This window comes from Pseudonaja textilis, chromosome Z, assembly GCF_049901715.1.
Source record: "Pseudonaja textilis isolate UNSWEBS1 chromosome Z, rPseTex1.2, whole genome shotgun sequence".
NCBI classification, from domain to species: domain Eukaryota; kingdom Metazoa; phylum Chordata; class Lepidosauria; order Squamata; family Elapidae; genus Pseudonaja; species Pseudonaja textilis.
The window spans coordinates 130,606,913-130,632,253 of NC_142008.1; the positions used below are offsets into that span (position 1 = coordinate 130,606,913).

Sequence of the window (25,341 nt, forward strand, 5' to 3'; positions counted from 1 at the left end):
ACGCACCTAGCTTTTGGGGAGGAAAACAAGAAAAAAAACCTGCCTCTGCCTCCCATCAGTTTGCCTCCTTGCAGCAAACAGCCTGATCAATTTCAGCACAGCTTGATTTATCACAAGCAACTGATTGACGGTTGGATTGGCCTCCCGGAATACCGCCAATCAGCTGTTCCAGGCTGCAGGGACCGCTACCACTCATTGGCGGCGCGGCCTATTGCTGTCCCATTTTCTGTCTCTGTGCACCCCATTTTTGGCCTGTTCCAGCAATCCCCACCGCTTGGAGCGGACCGAAAATGGGGCGCACGGAGGTGGCGATGGGTGGTGGCGATCCCCGTAGCCTGGAACAGCTGATCAGCAGTATTCTGGGCGGCTGATCCAATTGCCAATCAGCTGCTCATGCTTAATCAGGCTGTGCTTAAGCTCACCAGGCTGTTTGCTGTTTGCTGCAAGGAGGCAAATTGCTGGGAGGCAGAGGCTGAAGGGTGGGGGCTGACGGGTGGGCGGGGCTTCAGCAACATTTGTGCTATAAAAGGCACAGGCATTTCCACCTACTTTTTTGTGTGGCGGGGGGAGTGTGTCTTATAGCAGTGGTCCCCAACCTTTTTTGTGCCGCGGCCCAGTACCGGCATCACAAAATCATCTGCGGCCCGGTACCAGCATCAGCACGCATGGCAAGGCGAGCTGAGCGACCGGCCAGCCAGCCGACCCCTGCTTCTCCCCGCCACCTTCAACTCCTCCTTTGTACCTGTGTCGATGGGCTTTGCGACGGCTTCGGGACGGTCACTCGGCTCACCTTGCCATGCGTGCTGAAAGAATCCTCGCGCCTTAGTTTTGTTCGAAGCCGCCCCCCCCCCTCGATGAAACTAAGGCGCGAGGATTCTTTCAGCACCCAAATGCCGCTTTCTACCCGGAAAAGCTCACCGGAAGCACTTTTTCATCAAAACAAGATGGCGGCGCCCAGCAAACCGGAGGCCCGGTAGAAATTGTTCCACGGACCGGTCCTGGTCCCCGGACCGGTGGTTGGGGACCCCTGTCTTATAGTACGAAAAATACAGTACATATTCTTGAATGTGGTTCGAAAGAGATGGGGAAATAATTTAATACCTAGGGGAAGGAGGGTATAGTTTATGCTTTTGGGAAGGAGGTCAAAATGATTGTGGACCGCCATAAACCAAACTTCAATGCCCAACCAAGTGCCCTGTTTAAAATGGAGTCTGCGTTTTTCGTCCATGTTCTCTGTGATTCTGGATTTTTACTCCTCCCTTCCTCCCACCCTTCCTCTCTCTCTCTCTCTTATTTCTTGTTCCACAGGTGAACTGTCCCTCTTGTCAGGGGAGGTCTCCATTTCTCAGGCTGGCAGTGGAAAGGACAGTCCCAATGCTTTTGATATGGCTGCCAAGGCTGGGTCACTGCCAGAGACTTGCAAGCCAATGCGTAAAACCCCCGAGTCGTTCCTGGGTCCCAATGCAGCCCTTGTTGATCTGGACTCGCTGGTCAGCAAACCTGCCGCTCCATCCAGCAGCACCAAGGCTTCGAACCCCTTCCTCCCACCTGGTAAGGGCTTGCATGCTTTGGGGTGTCGGGGGGGGGAACTATTTAGAGCAAATAAAGGGGGCCCTACTTATTGCTGTGCTCAAGAAAAATCAAACTTGGTTTGAAGTGTAGGAACTCGGTTCCACTGCACTGATTTCACTGAAATAGAAATCAAAAGGAATCATCTTTGTTTGAAATAATTACAGATAGTCTTTGACTTAAGACCACAACTGAGCCAAGAATTTACATTGCTAAGTGAGAAATTTGTTTAAGTGAGTTTTGTCCCACTTTACAACTATTTAAGTGAATTCGCTGCAGTTTTTAAATTAGTAACATGATTTGTTAAGGGAATCTGGCTTCCCTACTGACTCAGAAGTTCGCAAAATGTAATCATGTGACCCAGGGACACTGCCACCGCCATAAATATGAACAAGTTGTCAAGCCTTTGAATGTAAATGACGTGACCGTGGGAATGCTGCAACGGTCGTAAGTGTGAAAAATGTTCATGTCACTTTTTTTTCAGTTTTTTTGAACAGTCACTAAAGAAACTGTTGTATGTTATGGACTACTGTATAAGCAACACTGAAATCAGACTAGCCAGTTTGGTGTGGTACACCAGGCTAGAAAGCAAGAGACAGACTGTGAGTTCAAGGGAAACTTTGGGGCATCACTAGGAGACTTTGAATTATAGTCCTGCCTTAACTATGAAAACCAGGTAGGTGATTTGGACCAATCACCAGGAGACTGTGAGTTCTAGTCCCACCTTAGCCATGAAAGCCAGCTGAGTGACTTTTGGCCAATCATGGTCTCTCAGCCCAACCTACCTCCCAGGGATGTGGTTGTGGTTATGGGGAAAATAGGAGAAAGGTGTGTTAGATACGTTCACCACCTTGAGTTATTTGTAAAAATAATAAAGGCGGGATACACATAAATAAATTTTAAATTCTTTTTTGAAATAGCTTTATCCCAATTTAACTGCCTGGCAAAATGATAATTAGCAAACTTCCATTGTTCTCAGCTGGTGTGGGAATTACAGGGTGTGATTACCAAAAGTATTACGGAGTAGTGGTTCAGGTTTTGACTGTGGAGACCAAGAGTCAACTTCCCACTTCACTTTCAGGCTTACTGGATAATTGGGTTTCAGTCATGGTCTCTCAATCCAGCCTACCTCAAAGGGTTGCCGTGGTGATGAAATGAGTGTCATTTTCAGCATCTAAAGCACGGGTGTCAAACTCGATCGCATCACATGACACATTGTGATGTTTTTTGCCTTGGTGGAGCTGGGATGGGTGTGGCCTGCGCGTGATGCATCCGGGCCATGGGCTGCCACCCCTGAAAAGGGTCAGTAAGAAATAAAATGTTACAAGACTAGAAAGGTAGGAATTTCTTTATCTCGATGGGGGCCCATACTGGGAAAACCTTGTGAAGGTTTATTCACAGAACAGAGTTTGCTGGCACTAAGCAGGGCCAGACTGACAGGTGGAACCTTCTAAAGCAGTGTTTCTCAAGCTTGGAAACAATGTTTGGACTTCAAGTCCCAGAATACCCCAGCCAGCATGCTAGCTCAGGAATTCTGGGAGTTGAAGTCCACAAGCTGCCAGGGTTGAGAAATACATTTCTAGAGGATGCATTAGTCCAGGGGTCGCCAACCTTTTGGACCTCAGGGACCACGAAACTCATAATTTTAAATCCCGGGGACCACTAACTGATTAGGCATGGCCTAATTTGTGGGTGTGGCTTGGTGGCCATATGACTGGCTGGGCATAGCGTGCATGTAAATATTATAAATATTTATATAAATATTTATTTTTTTTACTAAAAAAGGGCAACTTTTACCCAAAATCAGGCAAAGCAGGCAGTCAGGCAGATTGAGTTGCTCACAGAATCACAGATTCATTGAGAGATCTATCTATCTGCCATCGGCTAGCTCACTCTGTCACATAAAATTTGCTTGCAAGCAAACTCATAAAATTTGCTAGCAAGGAAACTCACAAAATTAACTCACAACACATCATGTATGTTACCCAAAATGAGGCAAAGCAGGCAGGCAGATTGAGTTGCTCACAAAATCATTCAGTGATCTGTCTATCTGCCATCAGCTAGCTCAGTCTCTCTCAGTCTCTCAATTTGCTTGCCGTGAGTCTGCACTGAATAATAGAACCTTCAGCCCTAAGGGAGGTTCGGCTGTGCTAAAAAGCAGAGCCAAAGATCTAAAGACAAGCTAGAAAGCAAGAAATCCAACTATTTCCTGCTTTCTAGCCAATCTAAATCTCCTGGCACAGCAGAACAGCTGATGGTCGGAAAAATAACAATTTAGCAGGTAAGGAGTGAGTGGGCGGGGAGGGTTCCTGCAGGCCATGTGGGCGGTGCAGCCTTATGTTCCCTTGCAGCCTGGATTCATTGCTTTGGGGGGTGGGGGTGCTGTAGGGTGAGATTTCTCTGCGGCCCACCAATATTTTCTCATGGCCCACCAGTGGGCTGGGGCCCACTGGTTGGCAACCACTGCATTAGAGCAGTGTTCCAACTTGAAGACATGTGGATTTCAGCTCTCAGAATTCTGACAGGGTTAAGCAGCTCCCCCAATCGCCAGACCCCTGGGGTTTTTAGGCCAGAAGGAGGCCCCCTGGGCTTCTCTGTAATGCTCCTTTCTTTTCTGTCTTCTTGCCTGTTGCAGGTTCAGCTCCCGCCCCATCTGCCTCGGCCACCAATCCATTCCAGGCAGCGGCAGCCACCCCGCTGTCACTCAATCAGCTCCGTGTCAGTCCGGTACTTCCGTTGTGCCAGCCAGCGCCACCAGCGTTTCCTGCCACAGCTCCAATGGTCTCCGTATCCCCCATGGCTCCTGGGATGCCCTTAGCCTCCGTTTCCCCCATGGTGGCAGTGCAGCCCTTGGGGGCTGTTCCACCTCTGGGGCTGCCTGCCATGGGGCTGCCCCCTCAGAACCTGCCCCCTGCCGGCATTGTTCCCAGCAGCACTTCGGCCTCCACCCTGGGGAGCACCAACCCTTTTTTGCTATAACTGGAGGACCTTTGGCCCGGTGTTGACCACCCAAACATCCTCTTTCGCCCTGTGTTCCCCATTGGCAGTGGGGCCCCTCCGGCGGCAGCCACCGAGCAGGGGCAGCAGCTGGATTTGGGGTGGGAGGGAGGTGGAAGGAAGGGGAGGGACCGAAGTCCTTGCAGGCCCTCCGCCCTCATGCCGGGAGGCCAGGGGAGCCTTTCGGCAAACCAGTTTCCCCTTTATCCCCAGCCCTGCTCTGCAGGGACCTGGAAGGATCCGTTTCTACTACCAAAGTCTAGGGAGCCACAGGGGTCACACCCAGTGACCAGTTCAACGGGGAGGAATCTATTCACAGGAGCAGAACTGGGGTAAAGGCGGGGACAGGACTCCTCCTTATAAATGATATTTGAACTCTACTTTTTTTTTTTTTTTTAATACCTACCCAGATTTGGGAGGTAATGGCAGATTTGGAATATTGATATTCATTTCTTTCTTTTTTTTCCTTTTCATTTCTTTTTTTTTTTCTTTTGTTCATCAAATCTCTGTCCTCTCCTTTGTGGAAGGATAGAAGAAAGGGAAATTGCTAACTCCTTACCTCTGTGATCTTCCGGATGAAATTATTTGGATAAATGAAGACACGACCTTTTAAATTAATGGGGTTTTTTTTCCCCCCTTAGATACTCCCCTTCCTTCCCTTCTGAATGTTTGTTGCATCTTCTTCAACCTCCCTCTCTCCCACAACCCCTTAGCTGGGGACCGGTTTTTCGGGATTTTTTTCCCCCCCTGAGGAAGTAGGGGTGTGTGTATGGGGGTAACAGGAACAATTGACACCTTAGAACACATCTCCCTCTGTTCTTAGGATCAAGAGAGATGTCACTAACTTAATGCCAGACCAGGTCACGCTTCTAGGCCTCTTACCCCCTCCTAAGTCCACTTTCTGCAAATGTTGGACCCTGAAGGAATAGCCTTTTGCAGGAAATACAGGACCTTACCAAGGCGTTGAGTGGGTCAATGGCCGGGAAGGCCTTGAAACACTCAACGCAGCCTACTGTGAAGGGGAATCTGGAGGCCGCTGAAGGCCAGGCGTTCTGAGAGGCTAGAAAGTCTTTAAAGGCAAAACTTGCCATGCTGCACCATGACTGGGCTTGAAAGCCTTTCTTGGCCCGTGTCTTGGAAGGCCTGAAAGACTAAAGCCCCTGCTGGATTTTGGAATAGCAGGATCTAAAATTCTCTGTCCTGGTCTGCAGGCCACAGCCAACTCAGCCGCGGAATCTACTGAAAACAGTGGGGCTCGGTGCCCAGCAGAGTTGAGAAGCTCTTCCTGCCTCTGGCCCAGCGGCCTTCCCGACATGGCCTGCGTGGCAGCGGCCTTCCGTGTCTTTGTGGGTTGGACATCCCTGTGGCCCACCAGGAAAGCGCCGTTTCTCAGACGCACAGCCAGACAAGAGACCTGCTCTTCAACCAGCACAACTCCGCAAGAGCCTCGAAATGTTCTTCGGGTTGGTGGGGGGGGAACAGAGAGAGGGACAGGGGATGTTGGATGGTCACTTTTACCCCTTCTACAGCAGCAGCAGAAGCTTGCAGGGGCTTGTGGGGGAGTCATGGCTGTGTGTGTTGTGAGTGTGTGTGTGTGTGTATGTGTATGTGTTGCTGCTTTTTTAAATTCCTCTTTGATGCTGGGGAGGGGCGCTCGTTAGCACCCAGGACAATCTTGTTCTTTTTACCGCCCCCCCCCCAAATAAATTCTTGGAATGTGTTTCCTATGCCTCCCTTCCCTCCCTCCCCCCCCCCATCATGCTGGGGTTGATTTTTCTCTCCTCCTCCTCCTCCTCCCCCGCCCCCCATATCGGTATATTTGAATCATTGTGTCATTTGTTGGGGGTGGGGAGTGATTTAGCTGTGTGTGACCCTCCCCCTTGGCTCTGTCCCCCTGCCTCCATTTCCTCCTCCCAGGTTCCACACCGATTCTGGTATGCTTCAGAAAAAAAAAAATGCTATTAATGAAATGAAATAAATGGAAATTCTTCTATGGCATCCAAAGGCTTTGGCCCCTTTGAGGTTTGCTTTATAGGGAAAACGGTTGCGTTGGGCTGCTTCTGTTTAGCAATAGCAATAGCACTCAGTCGTATATGCCGCTTCGCAGTGTTTTACGGCCCTCTCTAAGCAGTTTACCAGAGTCAGCTTATTGCCCCCAACAATTTGGGTCCTCATTTTACTGACCTCAAAAGGATGGAAGGCTGAATCTACCTTGAGCCAGTGAGAATCGGACTGCTGGCAGTTGGCAGAGTTACCCTACAATACTGCATTCTGACCAGTGCGACTGGCCCTACCCGTCATCGCAAGGCTTCCCTGGATGGCAGGCAGGATTCCCGGAGATCTAGAGCAGGGGTCGCCAACCTTTTGGACCTCGGGGACCACCAAACTCATAATTTCCCAGAAACCCTGGGAAAATCCCAAAACAAGTCTGCAGGAAATTTCCCCCACCCCGTTTCCCGACCGATCGATCATCCTTTATTTGAGATTGCAGGATACCGTCTCCAGCTCCGTTCTCGGGGGTAGAAAGAGAGAGAGGGACTTTTGGCTTCGTGTGAGGAAAGCAGCAGAAGTCTTTCTTTCTCTCCCCCTAACTCCGCCAGAAAAGAGACTTGTTGCACCAGCGCAGCCTCTTGGAGCAGGATGCCTTGCAGGATCCCAAAGATTCATTTCTGGCGGAGTTTGTGGGAGAGAAAGAAAGAGCTTGAGTGCAGCCAAAAGCAGAAGAAAGAAGCGGAAAGAAGCAGCTCGGTGGCCAGGACAGGCGGTGTGGGGCAAGTGGGGTAAGTTCCCCCCCCCCTCTGCTCTTTCACCCCTCCCCTCACTGCCCCATGTTTGCAATGCAAGCGACACAAGCCTTGTTTTCCACAGGCCATTTGTGTTTCCGCGCATGCTAGATTAATTGCTTTGGGGGTGACATTTCTCTGCCGACCACCAAAATTTTCTCGTGGACCACCATTGGTCCCCGGCCCACTGGTTGGCAACCACTGATCTAGAGAACAGCCTAATTAAGCACGCTATGTGTTTGATGAGCTGTGAGCCCTCCTGAATGACTCTTTCCCCTTTGTGTTCCTTACAAAGGAAGGAACACTGGTTAAGCCAAGGTTGTGTGGCTGCACACATGATGAGGATATAAAGTTGTCCTCTCCATGCGAACAAAGCAGAAGCTTTGATCGGGATTTGAAATTCTGATGGTCATTATCCACACACCCCTGCAGTCACAGGACTGAACTTCAGGCAGTTGGGTTGCATGTATGATTGTTTGAGGCCTCTCGTGGCCACAGGACTGCCTTTTACAATGGCTTTGCCAAAAACTGGTGCTTAGTTCTGGTTTTCAGCAAAGCCATGCTCTCAGTAAATCGTTGCTTTACTTAATGACCATGATATTGCTTAGCAATTGCCACAAAAAATGTAACATCAAATACCATAACTTACACACTGTTGTGAGGATAAATAATCCCACTTCTTTAAACAGTTTAATTTTGGGCATCATTAGAAGCTAGGAGGACTTGGGATGTTGAATTCTGGAGGGCTGGGCATGTTGATTTCAGGGGGGCTTGAGTAGTCTGCTACTGGAGAAGTTAGGGCAGCCTCTTCTGATTTTTCTGAAGTTTCTGAACTGTCGTTACCTTCATCTTCATTGTCTTTATCATCTTGCGATTCAGTTTCATCTTGCAATTCAGTTTCATCTTCATCTTGCGATTCAGTTTCTTCTGGTGCCTTTTTACGACAGCAGTACCTGCAGCACGGAGGAGTCATGAGTGCAGCCTTAAACTGCTCCATTTTAGGCCGTGAGTGAAATTGATCAGCAGAAGTGCTGTCAGGTTCATTGGCATGGTCCCATCACATGCCCAACAGTGCTGCAGGTAGTCCTTGGGTTATGACCACTGGTTCATCAGCCACTCACTAAAGTTAAGACAGTGGGCCTTGGGCCTATTGCAGTGTTCCCAAGGTCAAAGATCACAATTCAGGCACTTGGCAACTGCCCAGCAATTACATTTTACACTGTCCTGCAGTTACATAATCACCACTTGTGAATTTCCCTGCCAACTTCCCTAAACAAAGTCAGTAGAGACGCTGCAAGACGCCACAAGTTGCTCCCATTCCTGCTACTTTATTGCTTGCCTATGCTCTGTATTGCCCACCCGCTTACCTGTGGGACTCGCCCACACTCCACAATATCCCCCATAGGGCTTGCAGTCATCAAGTCCTCACTTAACAACCTGTGTGATCTTGGATTTAAGATGCTAAGCAGTTCAATCAAATGATACCACATTTTATGACTGCATCACTTGGAATGGAAATTCCAGTCCCAACTGCTGTTGTATAAAATGGGCCTGCAATAAAAATGCTTTATCAAATTGTGGAAATTTTCAGATTTCATCAGACGTTCATTGAACCCCATAGCTCACACTCAAACATTAACTAGGCAATTCCAGTGCCCGATTTCCCCGGGCTCAGAGCAATTGATATTCTGCATGAGTCTCTTCCAACTTAGCACCCGAGTGTAACATTCCTAACAGCAGGAGGAGGTCACGTTGCAAACAATGCACGGAACGATAAATATGGGTGATTCCCCACCAGAATGGAGAATGGAGTCCGGATCTTGCTGTTGCTCTTGCACATTAAGAAGGGTTCAAACCTCTGGGATCAAGAGAATGCAACAAAAGTTAAATGGAAAAATAGAAGGAACTGGGTATATTTATCCTTGAGGAGATTTTGGGAAGGGGATGATTGATCAAAGCTGTAAGAAAGCAAATTTCTGAATGTAGAGGGAAATAGCAAGAAAGATCAATAATAGAATCTATTTCCCAGAGAGGTAATGTACATCTTTTTGCTGAATTGTCCAAGCAAACATCTGCTCAGGATGCATTGATTTAATACCTGTGCTGAGCAATAAGGTTGGATTCCATAGCCTAAAATGATCCTTCTAATTCTGCCATTGTCTGATTCTGCAAATGCTAAGCAACTCACCATATTGCAACTCCCACTACTCCCAGCAAGACTGTAAGGGTTATCAACACGGCTGCAACAATATTGGTTCCTGCAGAAAAGGGAAAGTTCAAAACAGAAACCTGGCGATGTTCCATTAACATCTCTATGAAATAAATCTATCTCTTTGAAACTTTTCCAGTCAGGAAGCTCACCGTAGTGTAATTAACATTATGCACATCGGTAACTTTTCCTTATGTATTAGAAGGTGATTGATTTCTTTATGGGAAATTTACAATCCTGCAGGCACAGGTTTCTTGGCAGGATTGCAGCCAGGTGAAAGGTTCAGGGGTGTGTTCCTGCCTGATTCAGTTAAGGGATTCAGTGGAGATGGGGGGATTTTCCACACATCACCAAAAAACAAACAATAGCAACAGCAGTAGCACTTATATACTGCATCACAGTGCTTTACAGCCCTCTCTAAGCAATTTTACAATGGTATTGTCCCCAACAATCTGGGTACTCATTTTACCGACCTCGGAAGGATGGAAGGCTGAGTCGACTTTGAGCCAGTGAGACTCGAACTGCTGGCAGTCAGCAGAAGTAGCCTGCAGTCAAGTGGATGTGTTATTGAACCAATTTTCCTTCTTTTCTTAGCAGCGAGCAAGTGAAAGGAAAAGAGCTAAATTAAGACTCCCTTAATAAGAAGTCCAGAGTGAGTGAAATAATTTTATATATTAGTGAGGGACGAAGGAGAAGCTTTGTTGCAATTTTTATCCTATTCCACTAAGGGGTATTTCTAGTTTTCCTCTCCATGTCTGTATTAATTCCACAGCAATGTTGTAAAATTAATGTAAGCTGAAGAGTGATCTACCTGAAGCTGCCTAACTAGTTTAATAGCCTGTGCCATCTCAAAAATCTTAGGTTTTACCCTATAATCACAGAGGTAAAAAAAAACATGCATTTTAAAGCAGCTTTTTTATGAGTCACAAATAGGTTGATATATTTTCCCATTGGTGCTATTTCCTTCTTCATCGCAAGGAGATTCTGAATTTATGTCTAGCCCACCATTATTGGATCTCAGGGTATTCTATACGTGCAGTTTGTTTCAACGGAGACAAACAGAGATGGAGAAGTTGGGGAATAAGGAGAAGGAGATGGCAAAAGACAATCACCTGTGCATATTCTGAGGTCATAGCAGGAAGCCTTGAGAATTTGGCAGTTTCTGCACTGCACCACTTCATAAGGTCGAAACCGCGATTGGCCTGTGGAAGTGATGGATGAGATGCTGTTAGATCGATACCTCCATACCCTGTGCAACATAAACACCCATGTTCTCAGCCAGACTTGCCCTGATCTACAAATAGAAGATTAAGACAATAATACTTCGATAATACATGCTTTAGTCCACATGAAATGAGCATCCACCCTTTGCAAAGGGAAACAGTTATTATAGTTTTTGAACCCCAGCATGACGAATTCCAACCAGAGATGGCATGATTAAAACCGAAACCATCCTACATGTGGCTGGTTGCAAGGGGGGAGGGAAATCTAGTCTGTTATTTATACCTGAAATAATCCAAATCACATCCCAAGCTGATTATGTTTTAGGCCTAGATTTAATTATATTTAGAATAAACTTATTGAAATCAATGGGGTTATACTGTAATTACAAACTGAAGCTTTGCTGATTGCAATGGACTTGCTCTGGGTCTGCACCCATTCAGTGAATTTAATCAGCGCATTATCTACTTTGCCTTTAGAAATCCAGATAAAATTGACCCGGTCAATCTAGAATGTTGTCCTGTCTCCTCTTTGAATCCTTGTGCCATTAATTTAAAATATTTTTGTGTCCGAGGAGTACATGCCCCTGTTGTTTCAGATGCTAGAAGGCCAAGCCATAACTTGACCACTACCTGGAAATGGATTAGTCAGATATTTCTGGCCCTTTGCCCCTCTTTTTTGAACATTCTAGAAATTGAATTAGGTGCGTTCCTTGAAGGAATCAGACATCCATTTTGCCAGATCTTAAGGGAAGGAAAAAGAAAAGAAAAATGTGTTATTCATAGATTTGCTGACAAATGAGCCCGTAATAAAGAGGTGGAGAACAGATGTAGACCTACCTGGCTGAAGTGCTCCGCCTGTGGTCCTGTATAGACATCACTACATTTATAAACCTGTCTCCACAAATCTGGGATAGTAGCAATGGCTATGGCACTTGGACTTATATCCCACTTCAGTTTATAGAGTTACAGAGTCAGCCTATTACCCCCAACAATCTGGGTCCTCATTTTACCGACCTCAGAAGGATGGAAGGCACCTTGAGCTTGGTGATATTTGGATTGCCAAATTGCAGGCAGCTGGCAGGCAGCAGAAGTAGCCTGCAGTGCTGTATTCTAACCACTGTGGGTCCCTTTAATTCTCAGCTCCTGCGAGGACTTGTGTGAATTGTTCAACACTTTTGGAAATATTGGGTGGGGGAATACTGTTTATTTCAAATAAGAATTCTTCTTTTTTCCCCGGAGTGTGGAAAGTGAAAAAAAAAATAGATTCTCCATTTATAATGAGATTTCAGCCCTGTCAGGATGGCTGCTGGAGATACTTCCCTTGCCTGGCTCTGTACAGTAAAGAGTTCATTTTGCAGTTAGGAGGAACCAGTGAACCCCATCGCTACTAATAGGCAAAGATTCACACACAGGACCATGGAGAATTTCTTTTAAAATGGGGTTTCTTGGGCCAGGAGGATGCATGTCTGGCCTGTTTAGGCAAATGAACTCACCACAGGAAAAACTGCAGACTGTGAAGACATAAAATGGAGAGAAAGGATGAGCATCAGAGAATGAATTCCAGCAAATTTCTTTCACTCCTGGTCATAAATTCAGTATCCTGTCCAAAAAGTTATTCCCCAGCCCACATCTTAAGTTGTCTCTGTTAGCATGTTCCATTGCTCTAAATCAGTATTTCTCAACCTTGGCAACTTTAAGGTGTGTGGAATTCAACTCCCAGAATTCCCCAGCCAGCATGGGATTTGAAGTCCATGCATCTTAAATGGCCAAGGTTGAGACTGCACTAAATAGTCTGCTGCCAGCTCTTCTAACCATCACACATGCTGCTTCTATTTTAATTTTCCTGAACTGGCTTTGTGTTGATTGTTCTAGCCAGACTCTGGAAACACAGAAAAAGCTGTTTTACAAGTTATGTACAATGTATGTGGCTTCTTGATTCGAAGAATGGAGTTGTCAATGAAAAAAATTAAATCAACATCCTTAAGCAAATATTGTTTCTTGAATCCTATTCATTCCTCCAGAAGGAGCATTTTCTGTTCTGAGAGGACTCGTGAGGTGAAATAGTTCGCTGCTTCTAATGTCTAATTTGGTCCTTTCAGGAAATGGGAGACTTTCAAAATTAGCTTAATTGTATCATAAGAAACATTAGGTTCTCCTGTGCAGTGGCTACGCATCCAGATTTAAAAAGGACAATTCGATTTTTGAAGGGTTGATCAAGTTCAATGTAAACATTAATAAGAAAAATAAAACTGGAGGATTCAAACATTTCCCTTCGTATGTCCAAAAGTCAGTCAAAACTGACCACAAAAGAGACTTTTCTATTCCCAAACAGCTACTTTTGAGGCCGGACACAATTTTTGTATCATTGGGATCACAACATGTTCTGAGATCCTAGGATTAGGCGGAGAGGGAAAACTCTGTAAGGCTATCAGATCTGAGCTGCCACATTCCAAGTGGCCACTACATGGCAGCAGAAAGAAAACATTGCTGCCATATATTGTTTTCTTTTTTAAATCATGTTGATATTCAAATGAATAAAAACCACAAGTACATATAATCCAATCCAAAACTCCAGGATCCAATCTGAGCTGGTCACTGGGACCATCAAGCTTTCCGGCTCGTGCTGAAGCCCATTCTTTAAAAACAAATGCCTATGGGGCAGTGGTGGGATTCATTTTTTTTTTACTACCGGTTCTGTGGGCATGGCTTGGTGGGCGTGGCTTGGTGGGCGTGGCAGGGGAAGGTTACTGCAAAATCACCATTCCCTCCCCACCCCACTAACCTGCTTTCCAGCTCTGTTCTCCTATGCAGGGCAACAAAAGAAGACTCAGCCAATCAGCTGGGACTCAGGAGGCAGAGAACAGATAGGGGCGGGGCCAGTCAGAGGTGGCATTTGCCGGTTCTCTGAACTACTCAAAATTTCCACTACCGGATTACCAGAACTGGTCAGAACCTGTTGAATACCATTTCTGCTATGGAGACTCTTAGTCATGGTGGTCCCAAAGGTACTTTTTTAAAAGAGGCAACTAGACTTTCTGGTTTTTCTTTGAAGATGTTTCGCTTCTCTTCCAAGAAGCTTCTCCAGCTCTGACCGGAGGGTGGGCGATAGAAGGATTTATACTCCTTGCAGACAGCTGGTGATTTGCATTCTTTTAGCAGGTCGTTAAGGTCACCTGGAGGTTTATCTATGTCAATATGGTCATCTTAATGGTGTGGAGCCTTCTTGGAACTGTTGAAAGGACTGTGTTGTAGGCTGGATATAGATGATGTCGTATCCCTCCCTCTCTGTTGAGACAGGGCTGTTGAGCAGCCTTCAAAGAAAAACCAGAAAGTCCAGTTGCCTTTGGGATCCTCTAAAAGCAACACACAACCAAGCACCACATAAATAATATGCATAGAACGGTCCAGTGCACACTTTCTGGAGAGAGAGAAGTTCCGTGAGGATGGGCTCCAGCACAAGTCTGAAAACTTGGAAAAATAAATCTCTGGTCCCAGTGACCAACATTATCCTGGGACAGAAGCCCAGCACAACCACAGAATTAAAAACGATTATGTTTATTGATAAACATCCTATTGAGAAGGTGTTGACCTTGGAGCCATAGATAATTTCTCCAGAATTACAAACTCTTATTTGTTTGTTTCCTTATACGTTGCCCTTCTTTTTATAAATAACCCATAGTAGCAAACATAACCAATAATCATTTCTCCTGTTTTCCTCACAACAACCCTGTGAGGTGAGTTGGACTGCGAGAGAGTGACTGGGATTCTAGTCCTGCCTTAACCACTTAGACCAAACTGATTCTCATCAAACTACACTGGAAGTTTAAATGCAGTAATTGCATCTGGACTAACTCTGCTGAGTAACAAGGTCTTCAGTTGAGCATCCTACCAAGAAGCACAAACACAAATGTTTTAATTCTTCAAAAGCTTTAAAAACATTTTCCCCCCTCAGAGCTGAGTTGATGCAAAGAACAGGTATCATGAGGGATCCATTTTATTCATTTTACAGTTGTCTGGATTCTTGAAGGCTACTTCTTGTAGCTTGACTAATATTTTAAAAGGTCTGTCCTTCACAAGAAGTTAGTTTTATATTAGAAGGATCAATGATCTGGCTCAGCATGTGGCTGTTTTCTGAATGAACAGAAATGGAAGAATTTGTGAGAAGAAAACAGAAAAATACACCTACTTTCCTTCACAAAAAGATTAGATGCGTCTTCCAAACGTTTAATAAAGTCTGCTTTTTCCAATTCTGCTTCCTTCATCAGGACTTCATGATCTTTTGGTAAAAAGAAGGGAGACAAAGAGGGCAAGATTTTGAGATATAGAGGAAGGAGCAGCTGCTTCAGGCTGTGGAAATGTAGTGCAAATAATGAATAAATCAAGTATTCTACAAGAGTTAATTACAATTTTTTGAAAGGACATTAATAAATTACCTGCAATAAGAGGCAATTAATGAATGTTTTGCTTAGAGTAATGGGAGATTTAGGTTAGCTAGAAAGCAGAAAATTGTTGGATTTCTTGCTTTCTAGATAATCTAAAAGCAGAGCTGAACCTTCTTAGCTTCTATTTTTCAGTTCAGAATCAGATAGCAGATTACAGAATGGTAGATCTCTCAATGAATCTGTGATTCTGTGAGCAACTCAATCTGCCTGTCTGCTTTGCCTGATTTTGGGTAAAAGTTTCTCTTTTTTATAAAAAAAAATCAATATTTACATAAATATTTATAATATTTACATACAAGCCATGCCCAGCCAGTCACATGACCACCAAACCACATCCAAAATTAGACCATGCCCACAGAACCAGTTGTTAAGAAATTTGAATCCCACCCCTGGTGAATTCATTGTCTGCAATGGGTGCTTTTTGCTGGAAACCAGAATTAAATGCCAGTTTTTGACAAAAAAAACATAAGTTGTGGTCACATAACCGTGGGACACTCAAATGGCCATAAATGAGGACCAGTTGCTGAATGCCCAAAATGCAATTACATGATGGGGGCGGGGTGGGGAGGAGGTCAACCATTGCAACTTTGAACGATCCCCTAAGTAATCAGATGTAAGTCGAGGACTAGCTGTAAAAGCCCATCAAATCTTGCAAACCAGGCCATTTTGCCGCTATAGTTACATGACCAGACACTCTTAGGGACAGCTGCATGCAGGATTGAACTTTGTACACTTCTGATTGAAGAAAAATGTATGGAATATCAAATTAATTTTCTGGAAACAGAGACAAATTTCTTGATAGTCAGAACATGTTAGGGCGATGTTACTCAACTTTGGCAACTTGAAGATGCGTGGACTTCAACTCCCAGAATTCCCCAGCCAGCCATGGGGATTGAAGTCCACAATCTTATAACTGCCAGGGTTGAGAAACCCTGTATTAAGAGACCATATAATAGCATGAGATCACAAGCAATTTGTAGAAGGAAAGGGGGTAATTCAGTTCCTACTTTTTTGACTTTTCTGTATAATTAGTTCGAGATGATGAAAGAGATTGCCAGCCTCCCGTTCCATATGTTCTCGTTCTGCAGACAGAGAAAAACACAGAAAACGATGTTTGTGGGAACTTATTTTGTCAGATCTTCCAAGCATACTCTTGCACTCTGTCAAAAGTGACCAGGACTAACTTAGAACGTATCCTACTATGTAATGGAGATTTTTCCAATTTAATACTCTTAAAAAATACTAGGATCACAATGCCTACTAGTATTCTCAGCCAGCATGGCCAAACACATTAGAGGATGATGCCAAGTTGATGAAGGTCATTCAGTCATGCTAAACCCAGAACTAAACTAACACAAACATACTTTGCATCCATGTAGGACTATATATTTAATAGAAATATATTTTTCTGTTTTTATTTGTCTGGAAAGGGTCCCTGTTTTCTCAACCATTGCAGAGAATTTTTAAATTTTTCTATGACACACCCAGATCATCTCAGGCACATGAAAAGCTTTAGGGTATTTGTTTTGTTTTTCTGCCAAATTCAAAGAATGCATTTTGGAACATCTGGAATATGCATACAGCAATGTTCCTCATGAGTCCTTCATTGGAATGAGTTAGCAAACAGATTTTGTGTTATGCTTTTAAAAATGAATATTGGTTTCTTGTTTTTTTCAAGACACACACATTTTTAATTAAATCAACAATAATTTTCTCAAATTCAGCTTGGCCTGTCTAGAATTCCCGATTGGCTGGAAATCTTAAACAGATGGTCCATGACTTATGATCACAAATTGAGCCCAACATTTATGTTGCTGAGTGAGACATTTGTTAAGTGAATTTTGCCAGATTTGACAACATTTTCTTGCCATAGCTGTTAAGTGAATCATTGCAGTAACATGGTTGTTAACTGAATCTGGCTTCCCCATTGACTTTCTTGTTAGATGATCACAAAATGTGATCACATGACCAGCTGTCATAAATATGAGTTAGTTGCCAAGCATCTCAATTTTGATCACAGGACATGGGGATATATGTGTGAAAAATGATCATCGGTTTTCAGTGCTATTGTATCTTTGAACAGTCACTATGTGAACTGTTGTAAATTGAGGACTACCTGTATAAACTAGCTTGCTATGATGTGGCAGTTTTTGCTGGATGACCTCTTCAATGTTTTTAATATCTGTGCTGTGTAGCAATTGTGAGCTGTCCCCTTAAGGGAATGCATCATGGTAAATGTAGTTAAGGTATCCTGAGAAATGTAGTCCATACATACGTAACCACATCGGTATTCCGGATTGGCCACTAAATTGATCCTCAAGGGGTTGGGGGAGGTTTCCTCACTCTTGCCTGAACACAGCCTCGTGGTAGCAGCTCTACCCGCTACCTCTACGACTATGGGATGGAAAGATTAATATCATGCAGCCGCTTCAATCATCATGGGGTTGAGGCTTTATCATTTTTTTTACCTACAAGACAGATATGCAAAGGATTGGTCATTAAAGAAGAACTTTGTCACAAATGTGAGTTATAAGGATACCTGATGAACCAATAAATGTACTTTGTTATGGACGTCTTGCTGAGTTTATCTATCTGCATCTGCACAGCTTACAAATCCACTACTGTGCAGAATACAGAACACTGTTAATATATTCTAAATAAGTCACAACTAAGACCTGACACTAATTTGTCTAATCCAATGACGTTTTAATATTTAGAGACAACCCTAAATTTTTGTTTGATGGCAACTACTGTAAACAGGCTAAATTTTGATGCATTTCTCTTAAACAACTATAATCCAACAAGCTGAATTTGAGAAAAATGCAAAACTGCTTTCTGAAACATTAAGATGTTATTATTTTCTTATTTTATTGTCATTAATGCTTTAGAAGAGCTAATTTCCCAACACATTTTTAACTGTAGCATATTCTCTTCAACCTTAATTTCTATATTACAACCACTCAATGAAATCATTAAAATGTTCAAACTACTGGGCCAGTTTTGTCAATATGTGAGCTGTAATAAAGATTGATCATTCATTCATTCATTCATTCATATGTATAAATGCTCGTGTTCTTTAAGAGCACGTTTTTCAGCTTCTAGGCTTTCTCTTACACCTCTAGCACAAAATGGACATCAAAAACAGAATTTGTGTCTCAGCTGGGCATAGTCTGATTCAGAAATGGGCATTTTACACTCAGCAGAGGTTCCTATCAGAGGCAACCCTGCTCAGTTCTTCCCTTAATTTTATATACCCAAATATCCACTGCCATACGAAGCAAGCTCTTTAACATTTCCCAGGAAAAGCGTCCCCAGATGATCAGAGGCAGCTGAATCCTGTTGCAGCAGCAAGTTAGCATCGTAAATAAAATATGCAGCAGCATCTGGCCAGCAGCGGAGGCAGGTACTAGCCAGTTGTACGGGGACAGCCCATAGAAGTAATCCGAGCAGAAAGGCTGTAGCCATGAGAACCAGAAATCAAAAATAGCACTTCCTGTGTCAAGATGACATCTGCAGTGGCTTATGCAGCATCAAACATCACTTCCTGTTCTATTCCTAGCATCACAAATGCTCACACCCATTGCCTAGTGATTTGTTCTTTCTCCTTGGCAACGTTTCCCTGGGTCACGGAGGTGGACTTTCCCCTGCGATTGCAGACTTCAGGAAAGAGGTTGCCTTGGTTACAGTCTCGTAAACTGTCGGCCATGTCATGGTACTCCAGGTTCTGCTGGCTTGCTTCTTATGGCTCTTATCCTTCCAGGCGGCGGCCGGCTGTCTTCAGTGTGACCCCCATTTCTTGAAATGGGTGGCGTCTGTGCTGAAGGAGACCCTGCCAGGTGACCTTCCAAACCGCGATTCCCTGATCACAAGGCACATCCAAGCCTTGGCAGATTTGCACGGCACCTTCCTTCGGAGGAATTACGAGCGAATTTTAGGTGTGACCAGAAGGCAAATAATCTTCAGGGGTGGGAAGGGTGGAGATTAGGGCAAGACTAGAGGATGACATCTCTGAATATCTTTTTGCAGATGTCAGAGGAGTGTTCGAAATCAAATTGCACATTATTAACCAGTTAAAAACCATCAAAAGAAAGCAGTGGAAAGGTGAGCAAGAAGAAACTTGGGTAGGGATTGCAACTGAATGTGGACTGTGGTTATAATCTGCCTTCAGGAAATAATCCCTTGTTAATTATCTTAATTATCCCTATAAATGCAATCACTGAAGTGGGCTATTCTCCATAAATAGTGCTGGAAACTATCTTTAGCACCCTCAGTTATTTATAAAAGTAATAACGGCAGGAAATAAATAAACACACACACACACACACACACACATACACATACATATACATACGTACATACATCCTGCCTTATTATTTTTATAAATAACTCAAGATGCTAAAGATATCTAGTACATTTTCCTTCTATTTTTCCCACAACAATCCTGTGAGGTAGGTTGGGCTGAAGGTGACTGGCCCAAAGTCATCCAGGCAGCTTTTGTGCCTGAGGCGGGATTAGAACTCACAGTCTCCTGGTGATTGGTCTGATGTCATCAGGCCAGCTTTCATACCTTAAGGGGGTGAGAAGGAACTCACTATTTATACCGCTGCATTACATCTTCTGGCAGCTACATATCAATCTGTCACTAGTGAGGGATGTTGGAAACTTGAAATCACTAGGAAAATTCCACTCTTAATCTTGTCTTAAATCTTGTGGCCTCAGACATTGCCTCCATTAAATGAATAGATTCAAATACAGCATCAATGCATAGCATTTTTAAACAGTTTACTAAACAGAACACAATTGGTTCAGTTCTCACAACACAGTAAGAGAAGGATTGACAACTGAGTTTCTGCAGACATCAATCTCAAATCAGAAGTCTCCATTTGTCACCACTACATTTTGTGTCCATCTGACCCTTGTTTTGAAAGATCTTGGATAAAAACCTTAACCACCATACGATGCTATGAAGCCAGGTAGATGCACCTGTCCTTATTATTAATTTCACCCCTTCTCCCCACCATCAATTGTCAAAAACTATTCTGCTGAAAATTTAGTTTGTAGATCCTCCACTGCACACCTGTGTTCAATAGTGTTGCGGGAGAGAGGGAAAAGCCATTTTCCTTCCAACTCTTAGCTCAGAGTGGTCATAATGGAATTAGAACCAACCTACAAGGAATCTGAATTGAAAAGACTATGTTGGAATCAAAAGACATTCAGGAGGACTTCAGGGCTATCCTGAAGGAAGCATCTCTCTCTTATTAAAGCAGCGTGGTTCTACACAAGACTTCTACCTCAGACTTCTACACAAACATAGCAAAACGTGCCACTGCTTAAAGAGTTGTGTTAAGTTCTGGGACTGAATTCCTTGAAGCAGCTACATCTGCTTGCTTTACTGATTTATGGTTGGAGGCCACAAAAACACTTCACCATAGTTCAAAGACAGGCTGTTTTAATAAAAGAGATCTGCACTTACATAAGATGTGCAACACTTCTGAATCTGTGGGGTCTTCAGTGGTCTCTGAGCTTGGTCGTTTTGTTGCAGACATTTCATTTCCCAACTAGGGTAGTCCAACCATGTTGAGCTATAAATTCTACTGATACTTTTGAATATTCTCCAACCCAGTCTTACTCAGAATCATCATCTCTTCCATTTTTCTCCTCTTCTACCTTCCCCTTAGGAGTTTTTCTGTGGCAGTTCTCTATGTACCAGCTACGCTTTGCCTTGAGAAAGAAGATTCAGCAGATTCTGGAGAAATTTGCTGATCTTGGTATCAATCCTGAAGAGTGAACAAAGAGAAGGCGAAACTTCCAACACAACAGATCTCCATCATATATATGTGGACGCACACACACACAACACATACCACTTTGCAAATCTAATAACTATGATAGTTTTTTCCAATCTTGGCAACTTTAAGATGCGTGGACTCCAATTCCTAGGAATCCTGGAAGTTGGAGTCCACACATCCTAAAGGTTGGAAAACACTGTTTTATGAATTTCTATTTTTATAGTAAGTGTTCCAGGTTAAATGGAATGGTGTACAGGTAGGGGGACTCCAAAAATAAGCAGCCATGTTGGATTGTGAAAAAAAAGTATCGCCAAATCTATAGTTAGGTAAAAGTATCAAGAGCATTTGCAGCACAGGAGATAGGGGTAAACCCTAGCAGAAGACATCCAAATCCTGATTTGCCTTTAAAGGCATCTTTGAAATGATGCTTCTGCAAATTGTATGTCCTTTTGAACCTGCCCTCAGAATTCCTTGATACTATCAGGGCAGAAAATTGGGGGTATCTGCTGAGGGTCAGTGGATATATGTTGAAAAAATTCAAATGATGACTGCAACTATAGCTGCCATCTTGAATTTTGCTCTTCTTTTGTGGCAGAAAGAAACATGGCGTTTTCCTTATGGAAATTGTGGGCCTTTGTCTTAATGAAGCAAGATTTATGTAGGGTTCCTCAGTGCCTTGAAGCCCAGGGGGTGGGGGTCGGAGTTGTGGGGAGAGTTGGAATTTATTCCTATCCAGAATCCAAAATATCCCATATATCATTCAGTGCCCTTCCTTAGTACTCTAGCTTAGGTTTGCATTCACCCATCAGTTCGAAAGATATTAATTTTATTTAGAAGATACCAATATCAAAACTGTCCCTTGAAAGCCTGTGAGACATCCCAGGACCACTGTCTCGATACTGTATTATTGAATTTCTTGCTTGCTTAGCATTCTGTTCTCCTGGGCATGTGATTCAACGATGTATTAGCTAGGAAAAAAGTATCTTAGAGTTTTCCGTCTCTAATACAATCCTTTTTTCTTTTTCTTTGCACCTTCTAGCTTGTTCAGAGGACTGCAGTAAGTATCAGACAAGTTTCGACCCTCACATCTTCAGTTGTTTACTACTTACACTAGTGTTTCCTAATCTTGGCCCCTTGTGGACTTCAACTCCCAGAATTCCGCAGCCAGCCACACTGTCCACACAGATAGCCAAGAATGGGAAACACTGACTTAGATGATGCATGCTTTAAGGATTGCTTTTTTGAAGTCCAACCCCGACATTCTTCTTTTGCAGCAGTGATAGAAGGACCTATTCTGGACTGCTGGACATGTCTACGTATCACCACACAGTGTTTTGATGGAGAAGTCTGTGGAGGTATGGATGGAGAAAGGGAAGGGTGATTTTTTTTTAAAAAAAAATTATTCTGTGTCTCAACCCATTGCCTTTTGAAATAGTTTTCCCATCTCCAGATTCTTTAACATATTGCTAGCCATAAACATTAGCAAGATTCTTTAATCTGATGGTGCCTTATGCATGAATACTATCTATTCATGCATAGGTAAGGAGAGGCCACCACAGATACAAAATAAGAAGCCCCTTTTGCCAAAAACCAGAAGTAAGTGTAGTTTTTGGTAAAACCATTGTAAAATATGACTGTGGGACGGTGCAAATGGCTGTAAATGCAGCCTTGTTGCTGAGCAAAGTTTGGTCACATGACTTTGGGGGTGTGTGGCTGTCAGAACTTGGAATCTGGATTGTAAGTGGCAATAACAATAGCATTTACTTATGTACCACTTCATAATGCTTTACAGCACTCCCTAAGCGGTTTACAGTGTGGGCATATTGCCCCAAACAATCTGGGATCTCATTTTACCAATCTCAGAAGGATGGAAGGTTAGCTCTAAAATAGGTCCGTCATAACTTAAAACAGTCATTAAAAGAATTGAATTATTTATTGTCATGGTACATATATACACAGTCTACATGCAACAAAATTCACATAACACCCAGAGACCAGACTCAACATGTACACACACACATGACAATCCCCAGACATCTCCCCACCCACCAAAATTCCCCGCCTCCTAAAAACACACAAGCATCCACACAACAGACCAAGTAATACTGTCCAACAGCTAACTGATGGTGGTCCTTAAGTTCATTGTTAAGTGCAATTATAGCTCTGGAATAAAAACTATTCAGAAAACGTGTGGTCCAAGTTTTAATTGTTCTGTAACTTCTGCTAAAGGGCTCAAAAGGTTCATAAAGATTGTAAGCAGGATGGGAAGAGTCTCTGAGAATGTTGTGCAACTTCCTCAAACAGTGAGATGCGAAGATGTCATCCAGGATCAATTATAAGTCAAGATTTACCTGTACTCCTCCCTTCTTGCTCCTCTTTAAAGATGCCCTTTTAGGCAATTGGACCAAGATATTGATGGGTCAGAAAGATACTCTATTCCAGCATTAAATTTTATGTGGGTTCACACAAGACTCTAAAACAAAACACAATTTTTGTGATGGCAGCTGCTTATCACTTGAAAAGTGAGCCCATCCAATTATGGTCTAATTGAAAAATATTGATTATGCAGCCCCAACTGTGAAAATTCCTTGCTTACATGCTGAGCTTCTTGTTAACAAAAAGCTAAAAAACATTTCTCTTCTTCAGTGGAAGACAAACGTCTGGCAGAATACAATGAAATCGTTCTTTATGTGTTCCTTGTTTGCGAGTCAGTGATAACAACCTCAATCATACTTGTGTGAGTAACCATCCTGCCAAGTCCAATGATTTTTTCCAAATGATCAGGAATACAATCATTAATTCTCCCTACTTAACTTTGCTCCTAAAAAAAATCAAAGGATATTAGTGAAATGCATTTTCTTGCAAATCTGATAATTATCTTAAAGGATCTGGACACTCTTCCTATTCCATGCATCTCTGGAAGAGTTTCTGTAGAATTAAAATTTATAAAATGAAAACTTTGATCATTTTAAAAAAAGTAAAAAAGCAAGAGTTCCAAAGCACATTTTCTCAATTTTGGTAGCTTTAAGACATATGGATATCAGTTCCAGAATTTCCTAGCCAGCATGAATGCTGGGACTTAAAGTCCACAGATCTTAAAGCTGCCGAGGTTGAAAAACATTGTAGAAAAAGAATAGGAATGCCTTCATAGGTATGACTATTTTGTCACGTTCTCTGATATGTATACTTGTGTAATGCCTTTTGGACACAACAGTGATGGTGTCAAGATTCCGGCAGTTGCTCCAATTAAATCATGAGCCTCAAGCCACACTCCCAAAACTAAAAAGCATTTATTTGAAGTTAACATTCTACATCCGGCATTAACCTAGAAGTAGCCAATTCTGAGATACGTAATACACTGTCACTCTTGATCCTGCTTCTCCCAACCCCCCTGTATATCATCCAATGAAAAACATCCATAGCCAAGAATCATCAAACATGCTCTCCAATTAGATTTTTGTGTGGCAGAAGCTTCAGTCATCTAATCAGTCTTTGAAGAAAATATGAATGGAATGTACTTTCGATTCCACACTGCTGCCTGCTCTTTGAAACTCTCGCCCCTTCTTTCTGTTGTCAACTATAAAACGTGTATACAAAATATTTTATGAGTTGACATTTGGGCAGGATCATGCTGTGGTCTATATAGGCAATATGAAAATATGGTAGAAAGAAAACAAACAGAAATCTGAAAGGTTTGGACTGAACCTTCCCCCTTTATTTTTTATTAGTCAAGAAATTATGTAGATTACTTTGTTTATGCAGTGGATCCTCGACTTATGGGCACAACTGAGATCAGAATTTCTGTTGCTAAGTAAAATGGTTGTTGATTCTAAGCAAGATGGTTGTGCCAGATTTTACCACAGTTGTTAAGTGAATCTGACTACCCCCGTTGACTTTATTTGTTGGGAGCTGACTGGGAAGATTGCAAAGGGTGATCACATGATCCTAGGACCTTGCAACTGTTGTAAATGCATGCCTGCCTATTGCCAAATTTTGATCACATGAACATGTGATGTAAGTGCGAGGATCAGTCATGTCAATGCTACTGTAGTGACAATGAATAGTTGTAAGTTGAGGACGACCTGTAAAGCAGAATAGTATAATTTACCACCACCTTTATCTGTTATTATATGTAGATTTGAACTCAGATCTAAAAATCTTCCCTCTCTCCTAACTGTATTTCCTCACTTCCAGGTACATGGTATGTTTCAAGTACAGGAAGCGCATGCTGCTAAAATCTTTGGCCTATTAATCACATATATAGGCCAGAAGGCCATTTCAGCCACTTTTCTTCATTCAAAGTATTCTTGATCTTCAGTTGACAAGCCT

At 43.1% G+C, this 25,341-nt stretch overlaps 3 protein-coding genes across 13 annotated transcripts in view; 2 read left to right on the plus strand and 1 right to left on the minus strand.

Moving 5' to 3' along the window:
* Window positions 1-6,567, plus strand: part of EPN1 (epsin 1) — a 43,680-nt gene extending 37,113 nt beyond the window's left edge. For 5 of the 11 annotated variants that reach the window (XM_087918396.1, XM_087918400.1, XM_087918397.1 and 2 more), the window contains 3 exons: window positions 1,309-1,551; window positions 4,205-4,350; window positions 5,778-6,567. In XM_087918396.1, the coding sequence (XP_087774522.1) occupies window positions 1,309-1,551; window positions 4,205-4,350; window positions 5,778-6,227 (839 nt within the window). In that variant the 3' untranslated portion in view covers window positions 6,228-6,567. Of the gene's footprint in view, window positions 1-1,308; window positions 1,552-4,204; window positions 4,946-5,777 lie in introns of those variants that run through there. The other 6 variants (XM_026711766.2, XM_087918404.1, XM_087918401.1 and 3 more) reach the window with 2 other exon arrangements.
* Window positions 6,568-8,055: 1,488 nt separating this feature from the next.
* TEX51 (testis expressed 51) lies at window positions 8,056-18,700 on the minus strand (the record flags this gene model as incomplete). Its single annotated transcript, XM_087917314.1, has 8 exons — window positions 8,056-8,302; window positions 9,538-9,607; window positions 10,671-10,760; window positions 12,275-12,292; window positions 14,968-15,057; window positions 16,231-16,402; window positions 17,499-17,617; window positions 18,478-18,700. Coding segments are annotated over 8 exons (1,029 nt in total), but the record flags the coding sequence as incomplete, so codon positions are not given.
* Window positions 18,701-18,932: 232 nt separating this feature from the next.
* On the plus strand, window positions 18,933-25,330 carry IZUMO3 (IZUMO family member 3). Its single transcript, XM_087917315.1, has 7 exons — window positions 18,933-19,158; window positions 19,250-19,324; window positions 20,902-20,991; window positions 22,052-22,069; window positions 22,287-22,367; window positions 23,659-23,749; window positions 25,207-25,330. Exons 1-7 carry the CDS (start codon window positions 18,933-18,935, stop codon window positions 25,262-25,264), a joined length of 639 nt encoding a protein of 212 aa, XP_087773441.1. The 3' UTR covers window positions 25,265-25,330.
* Window positions 25,331-25,341: the final 11 nt, after the last annotated feature.

Coding starts and splice junctions, on each gene's coding strand:
- IZUMO3 (XM_087917315.1), top strand. CDS start 18,933: ATGGTACTCCAGGTTCTGCTGGCTTGCTTCTTATGGCTCTTATCCTTC. Junction 19,325..20,901: donor CAAAAGAAAGCAGTGGAAAG/GTGAGCAAGAAG, acceptor CCTTCCCCTTAG/GAGTTTTTCTGTGGCAGTTC. Junction 23,750..25,206: donor ACAACCTCAATCATACTTGT/GTGAGTAACCAT, acceptor CCTCACTTCCAG/GTACATGGTATGTTTCAAGT.